Source organism: Polyodon spathula, chromosome 10 (assembly GCF_017654505.1).
Source record: "Polyodon spathula isolate WHYD16114869_AA chromosome 10, ASM1765450v1, whole genome shotgun sequence".
Lineage (NCBI taxonomy): Eukaryota > Metazoa > Chordata > Actinopteri > Acipenseriformes > Polyodontidae > Polyodon > Polyodon spathula.
The window spans coordinates 25,351,189-25,367,152 of NC_054543.1; the positions used below are offsets into that span (position 1 = coordinate 25,351,189).

At 39.5% G+C, this 15,964-nt stretch overlaps 1 protein-coding gene across 1 annotated transcript in view; it reads right to left on the minus strand.

Annotated features, from left to right (window-relative positions):
- Nucleotides 1-15,964, minus strand: part of LOC121321430 (contactin-associated protein-like 5) — a 354,495-nt gene that overhangs the window by 49,820 nt on the left and 288,711 nt on the right. Inside the window, exons 14-15 of the mRNA XM_041260374.1 lie at nucleotides 5,301-5,457; nucleotides 4,745-4,872 (exon numbers count right to left, since the gene is read on the minus strand). Of these exons, the coding sequence (XP_041116308.1) occupies nucleotides 4,745-4,872; nucleotides 5,301-5,457 (285 nt within the window). The remainder of the gene's footprint in view (nucleotides 1-4,744; nucleotides 4,873-5,300; nucleotides 5,458-15,964) is intronic.

The window sequence follows — 15,964 nt, forward strand, 5'->3', positions numbered from 1 at the left end:
CATCAGTTACTGCTAGTTCCCCTGCACTTCGTTGTGAAAGCTGGCTATGCCGCTTTCCCGGAATCAGTAGCTTTAATTCGTAGCCTTTTTTTATCCTGTCCAATGGATGGCTGCTTCTCTCTGTCTGTATGTCTTAGTATGGTGAGTATTATTGTTAAGAATTGTGTGTGTTTTTCACCCTTTCTTATTTGGGAGAGAGCTGTTACTCCACAGGGCTGGGCCTGCCTTATCCCCTCTGTCGAGTTATCCCACCAGCCACCTGTGGGCCGCAGGTCGGGCCTTGTTTTGATTGTAGCTGCGCATCTCCGTGTTTGCACAGAAGACTTGCTGCAGCATAGCTGCTTACAGCTGGACCAGCCATATACTCCTCACGAGGCTTCCTCGTTGTTGAGTTGAGATGTACGCAGGCTGCGTTGGCCTTCACCACGTGTGTAGTTCTTACAATCAAGCAGACAGTGTGCGCTCCCCCATCTGTTCTGTAATATTTAACTTTTTTTGTATTGTATAAAAACAGTTTTTCTATTACTGTGCAAAGTCAATCGCTTGCCGCCGCTTCGGCCCTGTCCCCCTGTTGTACGCTAGCCACTGCTCAGGCGTGGGACCACGCAGTCCGGGTAGGCACCATGCATAGCTGTCCCTGTGTTTTTTAATACCGTGGTGCGTGAGACTCAGCCCGTGGACTCGGTGCTGCACAGTACTCGGTGCACGCGGTACTCATTGCGCATTCGACCCGGTGCTGCACGGCACTCGGTGCACACGAGTGCGCGGGAGCCCTGCGCTGTTGGAGTCCGAATGGGAGTGGTCTACAACCATTGGATGTCCCTGCATATCAATATACTGGAGCTGCAGACGGTGTTCCTTGCCCTCCAGCACTTCCTACCTGTAATGCGGAACAAGCATGTGCTGATCCGCACAGACAACACATCAGTGGTTGCGTATGTAAACCACAAGGGTGGCCTTTGGTCCCCGGGGTTACCTCGATTTGGGCACATTTGGGAATGGTTCGGGAAGGCGCAAGTCGATCTCTTTGCCTTGGCGGAAACAACAGACTTCCCCCTGTGGCACTCCCTCCAACCCTGCAGCGGTCCACTTGGTGTCGTCGCCCTAGCCTACATATGGCCCAGAGCGCTCCTTTACGCGTTCCCGCCTCTGCCATTACTCCCGGCCTTTCCTGAAAAGGTCCGGTCAGAGAAGGCGTCAGTTCTCCTAGTGACCCCCAAGAGGTCCAGGAGAATCTGGTTCTCAACCCTGTGCGAGCTATTGAAGGGTCCGCCCTAGGAGATCCCGCTCCGCCGAGATCTCCTCAATCAGGCAAGAGGCACACTTTGGCACCCGGAGCTGGGCAGGCTCCAGTTATGGGTCTGGCTCCTGAAAGGGACCACTGGTCAGCCTTAGGGCTGTCAGATGCGGTTGTGGGTACTCTGCAGAATGCTAGGGTGCATTCCACTAGGTCGCTGTATGCCTATAAGTGGAAATATTTTCAAGATTGGTGCCGTACTAACGGTCATGATCCAATCTCCTGTCTCATGCCTGTCACCTTGCAGTTTCTGAGGCTGGTAGATCACCTTCCACACTGAAGGTATACCTAGTGGCTATTTCTACTTGCCATGTCCTCACTGACTCAGTGTCCCCGGGCATGCATTTCCTGGCTACCCGGTTTCTCCGAGGCGCTCAATGGTTGCGCCCTCCTAGGAGAGGAGGGCGCAACCATTAAGCTACTTTCCCCGAATGGAGATTTGAGATTGTATTGGAAGCTCTCATGCAGGCCCAGTTTGAGCCTATATACTCCATTGAGTTGAAACATCTGTCCATGAAGACAGCCTTCCTCTTGGCTATCACCTCCGCAAAGCGGGTTAGTGAGCTGCAGGCTCTGTCTGTGCATAGCTCCTGCATGCGTATTTGGGATAATGGTAGCAGAGTGCCACTGTGTATAAACCCTGATTTTCTCCCCAAGGTGATTACAGCCTTCCACATGAATCAGTCTGTAGAACTGGAGTCCTTTCATCGTCCACCGTTTGCTTCAGAGGAGGACTGGAAGTTGAACCTTCTTTGCCCTGTTCGGGCATTGAGATGTTATGTGGACAGGAAGAGAGCGCTGCATCAGTCTGACCAGCTGTTCATCTGCCACGGGACATGGACCCTGGGACAGCCCCTTTCGAAGCAGCGCCTGTCGCATTGGATTGCGGAGACAGTCTTGGCTGCGTATAATGGTGCTGGCTTACTCCTGCCTGGGCGGGCAGAGGTGTGGCTATGTCATGGGTCCTCTTCTGAGGCGCCTCCATGGCTGAGATTTATAATGTGGTTAGCTGGCCTACCCAGCATACTTTTTCCAGGTTCTATCGCTTGAATGTGCCCTTATGGGCACTAGGATCCTTGAGGCTGTACTCTTGCACCACTGATCTCGGTCATGCAGGGCTAAGGCGTCCCTCATATGCTGCCGTTTTTTTCTCCCTTGCGACGGCTCTGGTACTCACTTTCCCAAAACAATGGCCACCATCCGTGAGGTCACGTCGGTCGACATCATGGTTTCATCGTGAAAAGAGGGTGAGACTCCCCTGCATGACGGTTATGTACCCTCGGTAGACTGAACCAAGGGGGTCATCAAGGGGAGGGGGCCTATCGGCAGCTTTGATAGAAAGAGCTCAGTGTCACCGACCAATAGGCAGACGTATATCCCATAGCAATGATTTGGTGGCCAGCCTCTCTTTCAGGGAACGTTCTCTCTCCTCTTCTTGTCCCGCCCCTTAGCAACCAATATACACTCCTGATTCGCTGGGACAGTACTCTCCAAACCTCCCAACTCCCACTTAATAGGCTCTCGTTAACTGTCAGTAAATGTACTATATTCAAGCCCCAAAAACACACAAGTATAGTGTTGCAGATCGGAGCCTCTCATGGCGCCGCTTCTAAAATGCCTTAAATCATGTAGTAAAATATTGCAGCGTTCATAAAGCATAGTATTATTTAAAAAGGCTGCCCCTTGTATAATTGCCATGCTCGTTTAAGGGCTGCAATGATTTTGATCAATTTAAAATAAACGCTGCGGTGTCAAATTTTAGTAATACAGTATATATTCCTTACAAAGACAGACACATCTAAAAAGACTGCAAGTTCATTGATACAGAGGATATAAAAGGGCTATCATATCCCAATGGAAATGCACAATAAAAAGCTTAATATTGTGTGTCTATATATATATATATATATATATATATATATATATATATATATATATATATATATATATATATATATATATAACAATTTAAATGTAATTAATTATCAATACAAACAAACACACACACACACACACACACACTCACTCATATATACAAATGTGAAACTCACTCTATGACTAACATTAAGATACTAAGTAAATTAAAATAATAAATCTTAATTTAATTAAAGTAACAAAAAGGTTAAATCATACTAAGGACACATATCCTCTTGTAGTTCTGATTGCTAAAATTAATGAGAACTGGCCAGACAGGGTAAATATTAGCCTAGGAGAGAACTCACCGGAGGTTGGCTAATTTTCACAGGGGTGAGAATTAGCCTGCAACACCGGCAGAGCTGCATTTTTTTAAAGATCGCTATGTGAACGCTTGATGTTTCTGAACAGTACTTACATTTAATGCAATGAAAATGTGTTCTATAAGAAAAAAAAAAAACATTTACAAGGTTACTTTAATCAACGGTTTTGTGTATTGAGCAAATCAGGAGGTTGAATGTACTTATATCTAGAAAATCAGTAGTGCTATTTTTTATTTTGCCACAGAGTTAGTTGTGTTTTATTTACAATATTTGTTGTCAGCTGCAGCTGAACTCAGTGGTAGTGAAAATAGCGGGCCTCGGGCACAGAAACATCACGCATGCACGTCCAGCTTTGAAAAACTGCATCTGCACAGTTATGGAATCACGTGGGATACATAATTCTAAAGGGTACATATATTCTATAGAGTACATATATTCTATAAGGTACATATATCTGTATAACACCTGTCAGAACAATTTGATTTTGAGATACATGCATTGGTTAGAATGTCAGTAAGTGAAGTTTTTTTTTTTTTTCCCAGTTTAGGCACAAGTATATGTAAAAAAGCATAAAAACTAAAGAAAACAAAACTGTATTACCTTCCAGTAAATTGTAAATTCACCAATATTCATTGTAAATACCAAATAAGAGTTTACATTATTTAATGTGGATGCATTATAATTTAATAGCAATCATTTGAATTCCCTTTTCCGTTTGTAGCGTGCAGAATTATAATAATCATAATATAATAACAGAAAATATTGGACCTAAATTGTAGCACAGTAATAATAATAATAATAATAATAATGGTAACATGTCGGACCTGGGGAACTTAATATACAATGTGTTTAAAACAGCAGTCACTGTCCACTTGTCCATTAGGAGCTTAGTGCACTGTTTTCCCTGGTCAATGGCTTGCAAAAATGTGAAAACTTTGCAGGGGGGGTGAATACTTCTGCAAACCACTATCTATCTATCTATCTATCTATATATATATATATATATATATATATATATATATATATACGACTGATCCTATATATATATATATGGAAACCTTTGGATATAAAATTAAATTTTATTGCTCAGCTCAGAAGACTGAAAATGCTACTCAGTACATGAACATTATATAATCTCACAAAAAATTTGACAGGCAAAAGCTCAGTGAGTAAAAGTATCAGTGTAGTACTAGTAAATTATTCCACTTACTGTCACCATAGCAACGCAGAGGCCCTACTCTGTACACTGCTTCTGAGCCAGTTCTGCTTGTGTCTCCAATCACCATCTGATTCACAGGTAAGTGTTCTTTGTAGGACAGGAGGCCTGTATCATTAGCCCTGCAAACAGACAGTACATACAAAACAAGGGATGACAATTACATTTGATACCAGTGGAGTTTGCTTTAGTGCCATTTCTAAAACATTGACAAAAATGACATGATGACCAAAAATCTGAAATAAAATAAATATGTACAATATATTTTTTATAAAATTTGCATACACCATAAGACACATGGTTATCTGTACTTGTTAACTAAATCTGCCTGTTGGGTTTTGAACCGCAATAATGCCATTGTTCACCATGCCTCAATCGCACGGGTGCCAAATTATGGTTTTGGTGGACCATTCCACTTTAGGAAAACAGTTAACTACTACAGGACCTGGGCGGTGGTTTAATTGGTTCAGGGTTGGAACAAAGACTTCCACTGGAAAGGCCAACTTTGCCAACCACTGTTCTATATGATAGTATTCCTTCATGTTATTACCATTCTTCTCTGTCAGCATCACAGTTGCAGAAATAGTTCATGTCTATGCAGTTCTCATTCAGTCCACAGGAGCACTGCTGGACCCCAGGCAACGAACCGCTCCAATAGGTTTGTCTCTCACTGGTCCGGCTCACCCACCAAGAGAAGGGAGTGCCATCTGAAAGACAACATCTTTACAGTCAGTATAACCGCAATAACAACTGGCAGCTGTTCTTACTGCTGGTGTTAAAAAAGCCACTTTCTTGTGTGCTCGAGCTGTCATCACAGCTTACTGTACTGCAATACCTGAGTTCTGTTTCAAGTACAACCTTCTTCACAATGTGCCAGTGGGTCACACAACCACTTTACATGTACCTATAATCATGCTTAAAAATAACTCCCCATTTCCTTGTTTATATCAGAGTTTTAAGATGCAATAGTCGGCATGGAGTCAAGACAGAGTCACACAGATCTCTTGCACAATTGTCTGATTCAGCCAGTAGTCCTGTTTGTTAATGACCTGTTACTTTAAAGCTGCTTTGTATATTTATATCAGTCAGTGTAGATACCCAGGGATGGGAATGAGCGACTGCCCTTGCAACTGGCTTAGTATGGCACTTTGTGCCCTGAGGGGAGGAATGAGGTGCCGGTGGGCTGGGAGAGGAAGAATGTGTGTCCGATGTTTTCCCCTTGTCTCTGGGGGAGGTTAATAAAGGGGGAGTAGCCTATAAAAGTTGCAAAAGAGACACATGCATTACCTATTAACGTGTTATATCAAGTTCAATTTACAAATAAAACAGAATCTGTGTAATCATTTTTGTTTAAGAAAATCTGTTTTTTATTGGCGTTCTGTTACTTTACAATGTAGGACTACACCACTGTATACAAGCTATACCACTGTATGGCAGTATTGTGATATGCAAAATGCTGCTAATTACACAGTGGGCCATGTTTTCATACAGTTTACTCCAGTACTCCAAGTCTTTAAGAAACTTCTTTTTTTGAAAGGACAAAAATACCTTATTGACTCGTATTAAACATCTCCATGTCACGAAATAGGAGGTTTCTCAATCTCACCCAAGTTGTTTGTTTCTCAGTTTTGTACATTACTGTTAAATTTTCGTCTTGCAAAAAATAAAATTAAAGTTAATTAATTAAGATATGTCCCAATATCCCTAACTTTTCTTCATGACTTGGATAGATACAAAATCTGTACATTCCTAACAGTGATTAAGCATACAATAGGACAGTGGTTTTCAACCGGAAGTACACATACCCCTTATAAGGGTAATGCAAATAAAAATTAGTTTAAAAAAAAAAAGAATGATATTGAATTGAATTGATTTTTTTAAATTATTTTTACGGTATTATGTAATATCTCTAAACCACTGCACATAAATATTTCACTTTTGTTTAGTAGCTCAAAGTGAACCCGCAGATGAAAACAAAAACAGAATCTATCACAACTGTACATTCCACCTTTCCGAATGCGTGATTTCCATTGAGTGGATCTCCACTCTGATATATGGGTCTGGTGATTCTGCCTATGGAGAGCGTTCTGTGATGCTCATTAACTTTGCCGTTTTCAACTTGTTGTTTTATTGAATACTACATCAGTGAAGCCCAATATTTCAGCATTTTTTTAATATAAATTCTCCAGTAAACATAATAACAATCACAATACTCATACTTTAATGGTTTTTGTTTTATTTATTAGGCACGGCTACATTTTTAGAAACAGCAATAGCGGTTGGTGGAAACTGATAAATTTCTTACTTGCAAAAGAAAAACTAAAGAAGAAAACAGAAGAGTACAGAAAGTGCAAAGCGACAGAAAGTTATACCGAATCTGCTTGCATCATTTTTATGTTGGCTTTAATAAAAAAAAAAAAAAAAAAAAAAGTTTATCGATGTTATTATTATAGTTGTATCGGTTAATTTTGTTGACATTGTAAACCTTTTAAATGGCACATAATTATGCTGAGATGGTAAGTGCATGTGATAAACATTTACAATGCACACTGTTTTGTATTATTTATAATAACTTTGCTGAATAGAAAGTGCATAGTGTTTCAAAAGAGATTCACAAATAATGTCTTTTAATTCTGTGCGTCCAAAGACAAATTAAAAGTTTTAAGAATTAATTCTGTCCTAAACCAGCAGTCCCAAATTGTTGTGACATAAATTATATATTAAATAAAACAGGGAAAAAATAAATGTGTTATTCAGAATATTCTGCATTTTTATTGCAACTGTGGTACCATTCAGTCAAGTGAAAATTTTAAATGGGGTACTTGAGATGAAAACTGAGCAGGTTCCCCTTAGGGAGGGATAGCTGCGTGTGGATTTGACTACAGTGAGACTGAGAGACAGAGTGAAAGGCTGAGAGAGTGCTTGTCTGTTGCTGCTCAGTATGCTCTATCATAGAATCCACATCATTTCTTGGTTTACACCAGTGTTGCGGTGTTCTTCAAATGGGAGAAAATGGTGGTAAGATCAGATGCAAGGTCATCATTGGACACCTATTGCAACCACCGTGCTGCAGTCATACATTCCCGGGGAAGGTGCACCTGCAGCTTGTGGTAAATGCCTCAGTTAATATATTGCTAATTCAGCCTAAATATTGCATGGCATGACTTAAGTTGAGCTTTGACAAACTGCTCTCAAACAGGGCGTCCATTCAGCATGCATTTCATGAATTCCATGAGTGTACAAGTCTAAGAAACACAGTAGGTTTAGAGTCGCCCCCCCCCCCATCAGTAGCTGTATCTTTCTTTCTTTCACTGCATGGGATGTATTGTGTAATTGTGGTAAATGACAGCCTCTTCCTCCAATTGAACCTTATATAGCAAAAATTCTTAGTGGTGAGGTTGTTCTTTGGTCGTTTCCTCCACAGTGATTTCATCGTCATCTTCTTCTTTATTGTCAGAATGACATTTAAATGCATTCAAGTTGTGATTAATAAGCAAGTTCACAGAGTTTTGTGGCAAGATGATGTCTCTGTAGAAAGGATTGATTTCCTTCAACTCCTGTGACGCATTGACATCCACAATGTCTTGACAAACAGTTTTGGACTTTGTTGGTGCACTGTGTACCAGGATATGGAGTTACAAGTCATCTGGCAAGGCTTGGATTGGCAGGGGCAGTTTGCTAAGTGTTTCCTGAAGAGGCAAGGGCAGGTGAAAGGTTCGGACATGCACTTTCTGAACCATCAGCCAGCGAGGCAACTACTTGCTAGTGGAAACTGGAGACATTCTTGAGACGGACTAAAATGCACGTTGAATAAGATGTTGTTTTCATAATCATTGAGGCATGAAATTTCATGAGGGATCCTGGGGACAGCTATTTGGTTGAGGACACATTGGGGCGAAACTTTTTCAGGAAGTAGTGGCAGACATACTGTGCTGGTGTGTTGATATTATCCAAGTAAATCATTAGATTCAGACACTTGTCACTGTCTGGTGTTGCTTGCATGCCAGTTATTTCAACACATTCTCTTCTGTGGAACAGCTTGTCACAAGAAGCACAAGTGTGTTTTGGTGAGTCAGCTGAGTGTCTGAGTGTCGTGTGTAAGTCAGAAATTGTGCATGATACTTTGCGAGAATGGATGTGTCACTGGATTTTTCTGGGGATACACGTCAGGTGTGTTGAAATAACGTTTACACAGTTCTATCATAGTGTGCTCATCACCATCATCCAAGACTTTTTGCAAAAATGTTATACGACAGAATAAATGTTATGTACAAGTTTTCATACAAAAGGAAAATGGCAGGTGTTTTTATGGCACTGCCATTTGAGTGAGCTTTGTTTTTCCTTTAGTTGCACTCGTTCTTCACTGGCATCTTCATCTGGCAGTGGCTGGGGCTGAGCATGCTTTTTGTCCTTTTCAAGTGACACATCAGGGGAAATCTGGCATTGGCCTTTCTCATTAGTGGGAATGCATGACAGAATGTATATGGCTTCTCAAAAGTAGGACTCATTGTGTAATGTGCGGTGACTTGGGCCACATCTCATCTCTGCTTTTTGGGAGACACTGTCCTGTACAAGTATTTGATTAAGAAGAACATGTGTGTTGCTTTATAGTGCAGTAAACATGTGTTGTAGGCTGTTCTGCATTTTCAAAGAAACCTTGATGGAAAGGTCAAGATATATTGCTGTCATGAATTTTGAAGCATGATTCCTGCCTTTTAAACTTTTCACTAGTTGTGTGATGTGGTATTGTTTTCGGTGTTGGTGTCAAAACTGTTTTTCCTTTTGAATTTGTTTGTTAATTGTTTAACGTTGTAGCAAATGTTGCAAGTTTGTCTTCTTCTAGCTCTTGCAAGGATATATTTGTCAACATAATAGGCCCTGCACAAAGTTTTTTTTTGTTTGGTTTTGCTCCAGGTTTTTAATGTAGCTTTGATTCTCCCGAAGTCGCTTTGGCTCCGGGTTTTTAATCTAACTTTCCCACTATTGAAGTCCCTTTGCCTCTAAGTTGTTTTTTTTTTTTTTTTTGTATCTTTCACGCTCAAGAAGTAGCTTATTGTGGTGTTGTAAATATTTTTGTTGTTTTGGTTCTGGGTTCTTTGGGTAACATTACTGCTGTCATTGTTTTTGGTCTGGAGGTTTGCAATTTCCTTACTGTTCTGTTTTAAACATTGGGTCATGATTGGTGTGGTGTTGTATTGAGGCATGATTGGTGTGGTGCTGTAATTGAAATTTCTGTGGCTCTGGTTCTTGATAACGTCGTGATTTCTGCTGTTGTGTTTTGTGCTGGGTCTCCAAGTAATGCAAATCTGTCTGTTTGTGAATAAATAACTTGGCATTTTCCTATTGCTGAGTTTGTTTGTTTATCTGTTGGTCCCAGCGATGTTTTTCCTGTTGCTGTTGAGGTCTGGCCTGTGGCTCACTGTGATGCTGATGCTGATTCTACTGGTTTGTGTTACAGACAGTTGTGCAACTGTATTCCTCAATGTGATCTGTTCAGTCTGGAGATGTTACTTGGACAGTTGCATGATGATATTCCTAAATGGGTGGATTTCGTTCTGAATATTTTACATTGACAGTTGCCCGATAACAACTTTCAACGGGCTTTGGTTGGCCAGGAGATGCTACATGAACGGTTGCAAGATAATAACTCTCAATGTGCTGTGATTGGTCTGGAGATTGCTGAAAATGTGGTTGTGTCTGTTTCAGGTTTCTGATGTGTTATTGTAGTTGTTGTGAGTGGGCTGCATATTTGTTGATCCTTATCCTGCACTATCCTGTTCATGTAGTATTTATGTTGTTGTTTTCTTTGTAGTTTTGTGGTGAAAGGCATGATGGTTCCAGTGCTTCAGGCTGGCTATAAGCCCCTTATGAAAGAAATTGTAATCATGTGATATAAACAAACACAGGGCAAAATGTATTTAGATTTAAATGCAAATGACTACATGTATTTGAAATTCTGAATTTGCTAAATGCAAATGCAAATGGCATACATTTACTACCAAACTAAATACAAATGCAAATGTGTGACAAATGCTTAATGCATTTCAAATACTTTCCCATACAACGTATGTTAATTGACTAATTTATTATCATGAATTTGGCAGAGGTCTTTCTCAAAGCTGACATACAAGGAGAGCAGTTTATATAATAGCAACATAAAAACAGTAATCAAATAGTTAATAATAATTAATAGAGATGTACTAATATAGGAAGCAAGTTACATAAAAGAGTTTCACAATCTTGGTGCTGAGGAACTAGTGTTTGCTGTTTTTTGTTCCAACTGAGCTCTTAAGTAATTAATTGAACCCTCAATTGAACAAATAGTTTGTCTAATCATAGCATTTGAATTAATTTTAGCTCTTAAATGGCTTAAGATTTGTGCTGATCAGGGTTTGAAAAAGCCCACAGAAGAGTTGGATATTTCATGTTATGTCTAACATTGCATTAAGTAACTAATTGTTAGTTCAATTGCAGGATCAATATCATACTTGAGAACTCAGTTGGAACACAAACAGCAGAGACAGTGGGTCCCCAGGACCAGGTTATTGAAAAACTGACATAATTAGATAGATAGATAGAGATAGGCCTATAGAAAGTCTACACCCCCTTTCAAAATGTCCACCTTTTGTTTCCTTATAGCCTGGAATTAAAATGAATTAAAGTAGTTTTTTTTTTTCATTTATCTACACATACTACCCCACAACTTCCAAGTGAAAAAAATATTCTAGAAATTTGTCGAAACCAATCACCTTCATAATCAACCAAGTTAAGTGGCCTCAATCAGTGTTAAACTGTAGTGATTCACATGGTTTCAGGATAAATTCAGCAGTTCCTGTAGATTCCCTCTGCTGGGTAGTGCATTTCAAAGCAAACAGTCAACCATGAGTACCAAGGCACTTTCAAAAGAACTCCAGGACAAAGTTGTTCAAAGGCACAGATAAGGGGGTATAAAAAAATAAATATATATAAATATATATTCCTGAAACTTGAATATCCCTTTGACCAGTTCTACTATTATAATTCTGAAGGTGTTCCACATACCTCCAGGACCCTGCCTAGATCTACGTCCCTCCAGGGAGGTTTGACCTACGAGCTCGTTCCTCCTCAAACTAGGCTACCAAGATGCCAACGGTTGTCGTCGAAACCAAATCTGGCCTGTATGGTAGGGTGGCAAGAAGGAAGCCATTACTCAAGAAAGCCCACCTTGAAACCGGTTTGAAGTATGCAAAAAAAAAAAACACTCAGGAGATTCTGTAGCCATGTGGCAAAAAGGTTTGAGGTCTGACGAAATTAAATGGAACATTTTGGCCTAAATGCGAAGCGCTATGTTTGGTGCAAACCTAACACAGCACATCACCCAAAGAACACCATCCCTACTGTGAAGAGTGATGGTGGCAGCATCATGTTATGGGGGTGTTTCTCATTGGCAGGGACTGGGGCACTTGTCAGGATAGAAGGGAAAATGAATGGAGCAAAGACAGAGAAGTCCTTGAGGAAAACCTGCTGGCCTCTGCGAGAAAGCTGAAACTGGGATGGAAGTTCACCTGTCAGCATGACAACGACCCAAAGCACACATCCACTGGAGTGGCTAAGGAACAAAAAGGTAAATGTCCTTGAGTGGCTGTGACAAAGAGAGAATGAATTCTTGTTTTAGATCTCCCTCCTGACCGGTGAGGACACCAGGGAGGAGGAGCAGTCATCCCCAGGGCAGGTGGAAGTCAGCCATCTGGAAAGGGGGCGGAGCCACGGTGCGCAACGTCATCGACCCGGTCGGGAAGCACGTTGGCAATCAGGTATTGGTTGACGGTGGTTGCTCTCGCTGACCAATGGGGACGGGACGGAGCGTACAAAAGGGGGCGTGGCCCAGGGTTCTGTTCCTTCTGGCAAGGTACCGTGTGTGACAGAGAGAGAGAGAGAGAGAAAGAGAGAAACGAGCCGGGAAAGACGGGTCGTCTTTGTTGTAGGCATACTGGTTAACCCATCTCCATTTTTGTATTTTTAGAGCACTAACAGGACACTGGGAATACGTCGGAGGAGCGGCAACCCGGAAGTGCTGGGTTTATTACCTCGTGTGTTATTCGGTTCCTGGATTAAGAAAGGAAGATGGATTGTTTTTGTTATTTGTTTATTTGGGACTGCAACCCCGTGTTTCACTTTCTGTTTTTGGGTTACACGTTGTTGTGTACCCCGGCTACCTCATTTATTTACTATTTCTATTCTTTTTTTGAGTGCGTTTTGGTGACCTGTTGTTAAGGAAATAAAACCAGACCCATAAACTGGACTGGAGTCTATTGTTTTACACACCACTACATTCAAATTAGTGGCATGACTTGAAGATTGCCGTCCATCAACACTCTTCAAGGAACTTGAAAGAGCTTGAACAGTTTGTAAAGAAGAATGGTCAAATATTGCCAAATCTAGGGGTGCAAAGTTGGTAGAGACCTATCCCAACAGATTCACAGCTGTAATTGTTGCCATTAACTCAGTGGGGTGGAGACACATCCAACTATGATCTTTCAGTTTTGTATTTTTAATATATAATTTTTTTCTCAATAAAATCTTTTTCCCCTTAACAGTGTGGGTATGGTGTGTAGATAAGTGGAAAAATGTTGTATTGTAAATGAGCCTTACGGCTCAGGTTCGTTTTGCCCTTTTAAAATACCGACACAGATACAGATGAAGGTTTTTGAAAGCACTTGCGCACTAAGATTTGTAATAATACAAAATAAACAAAACAGAAAAGAAAAATGTAGCTCTATAAGAGCACTAACTACCACAGATAGGAACCTAAAATAAAACAGGTCAGCTAAGCTGTTTACCTGTCAAACAAAAATCAAACAAAACATACAGTTTTTAAACCAATACTACAAAAAGCCTTTGTCTTTATATGTTTGAGCACTCTCCACACAGCAGACCTGAGCAGACTGACTGTTCTCCTTAAATACTCTGCACCTAATAGCCAGGTGCAGGTGATAATTAACAAAACCAATTAATAAACAAATGTGCATTTATACATGTTTTTCTAAAGCAGGGAGGAACTTAACCCTCTCCCTGCTCACAATATATATATATATATATATATATATATATATATATATATATATATATATATATATATATATATATATATATGTGTGTGTGTGTGTGTGTGTGTGTGTGTGGTGCGTATGTTACAGTTTATTCTTTTTACTTTTTTTGACTGTTACATTTGATAAACATGAAGATCTCAAAAGTGTCCTTTAGTTTGCATCTTTCTTTTTTTTTTTAGCTTTCCCATGATTTTAAATTTAAATGCAAATTCTTATATATCAAAATATATAAGTACCATGTCAAATTCAAATAGTTAATCAAATTGCATTTAAATTAGTATTATTTATGTTTTAGCAGACACCCCCATCCAGGGCAACTTACAATTGTCGCAATTATATATCTTTGTGTTTACATCTAATTACCCATTGTACCATTTATCCAGTTGTTTATACTGAATTTAGGTAAAATGCCTTGCTCAAGAGTACAACAGCAGTGTCCCCAACCTAGGATTGAACCCGCAACCCTCTGGTCAAGAGTCTAATGCCATAACCATTACTTCACACTGCTGGCCCCAAGTCTGGATACAAAGTAATGTGTTGATTTAAACAAAAGCAATGGTTTTGCAGACATGGGGGAACTACTATTTATAAAGAAAAACACTACTACCAAGAAAAAAGAAAAATTCTTGAAGCACAGAAAGTACAGTAGCTAAAATAAGAATGTGTAATGAGCAAAACAAGGTGCCTGACCTTGATGCATTTGGGTAAAATGTTCTGTTTGTGAAACTGTTTATGATTTTTAACACTACACATTCATAAAAGTTTATAACAGGGCTGGTGTTTAAAATCTAAACGTTAGATATCATTTTTGATATCTAATGTTTACATTTTAAACACCAGCCCTGTTATAAACTTGTATGAATGTGTAAAGTGTTAAAAATCATAAACAGTTTCACAAACAGAACATTTTACCCAAATGCATCAAAGTACAAATTAAACACATAACATTTTACAACTATTTAGAGTTCCAAATGACTAAACATCAGTGTGACACCTAATGACGTATAAACACTGCTGTTTAGGAATAGAGCACTTTTCTCTCTCTCTTTTTGTTTTTTTTTACTATACACACATGCCATTTAGATATTACATGTTTCACACGTTCTGTGGTTTTACAGTGTAAATGTATGAAACGAAGGCAGATGTAGCTATAATACAGTCAAATTTAATGTCACTTCTGTTAATGTCACACTCTGCTTATTATTATCAGATTGAAATGTCCCGGCCCGAATATAATGCATGCTGTGACTGATGCTTTGTTGTTTTTAAATGTATTAATGAGAAATGCTGTGATAAAATAATTGCAACTTTTATTCATGCTTTCCTGTTTAAACATGTTTAAATTGTTTATATTGAAAAGGCAGTTGCATATTAACAGTAGTTTAATGATTTTGGTTTGTATATGGATTGGAACTAAATAAAATATGTGTACAGTGCATTAATGCCTAAAAGTGCATTGTCAGTTTGTAGAATTTTGCACGTGGTAAACTGAAAGAAAAGCTGTTTGGGGTCTCCTAATTACAGAAGCAGCATAATGCATGTAATTATACTTCAAATGGACAACATCTGGTAATATCCCAGCTGTGCTTATTGGCACTGTTTGCAGTAAAACATGTGAAACCACTGAAATGGGTACATTTTTCTATCAATAAACATTTCTTCAGAGCTGATTACACTATCACAAATTCACAATAAATATATGGCACATTAACAGTGCAGAATTATAATAAATGCAAAATTAACAAAATGCTTTTCTGGTAAAATTGTCTTGTTTTAAAGCAATATAACGTAGCAATATCAGAATAAAATCGAACACAGTAAATAGTGAGAAATATCTGAACTTACTGTATGTTGCTGCTCGACATAAAATTGATAGAATCCAGAAAATCCCTGAAGACTTCCCAGAATCTCCACAGTTTCAATATAATTCATAAATTGTACTTCACTTAAATCCAACGAAGCTCGCAGACCATTAAAAATGTCAATGTATTGTTTACTTCAACAGTATGTTTTCATATCAGATACCCCCCTTCATGAAAGTCTAGATCTGCCCCTGAAGTGTTATCAAAAATATGTTTCTCTGTGCCAAATGAGAATAATACTAATTCCTTTGGGGCCATGACTA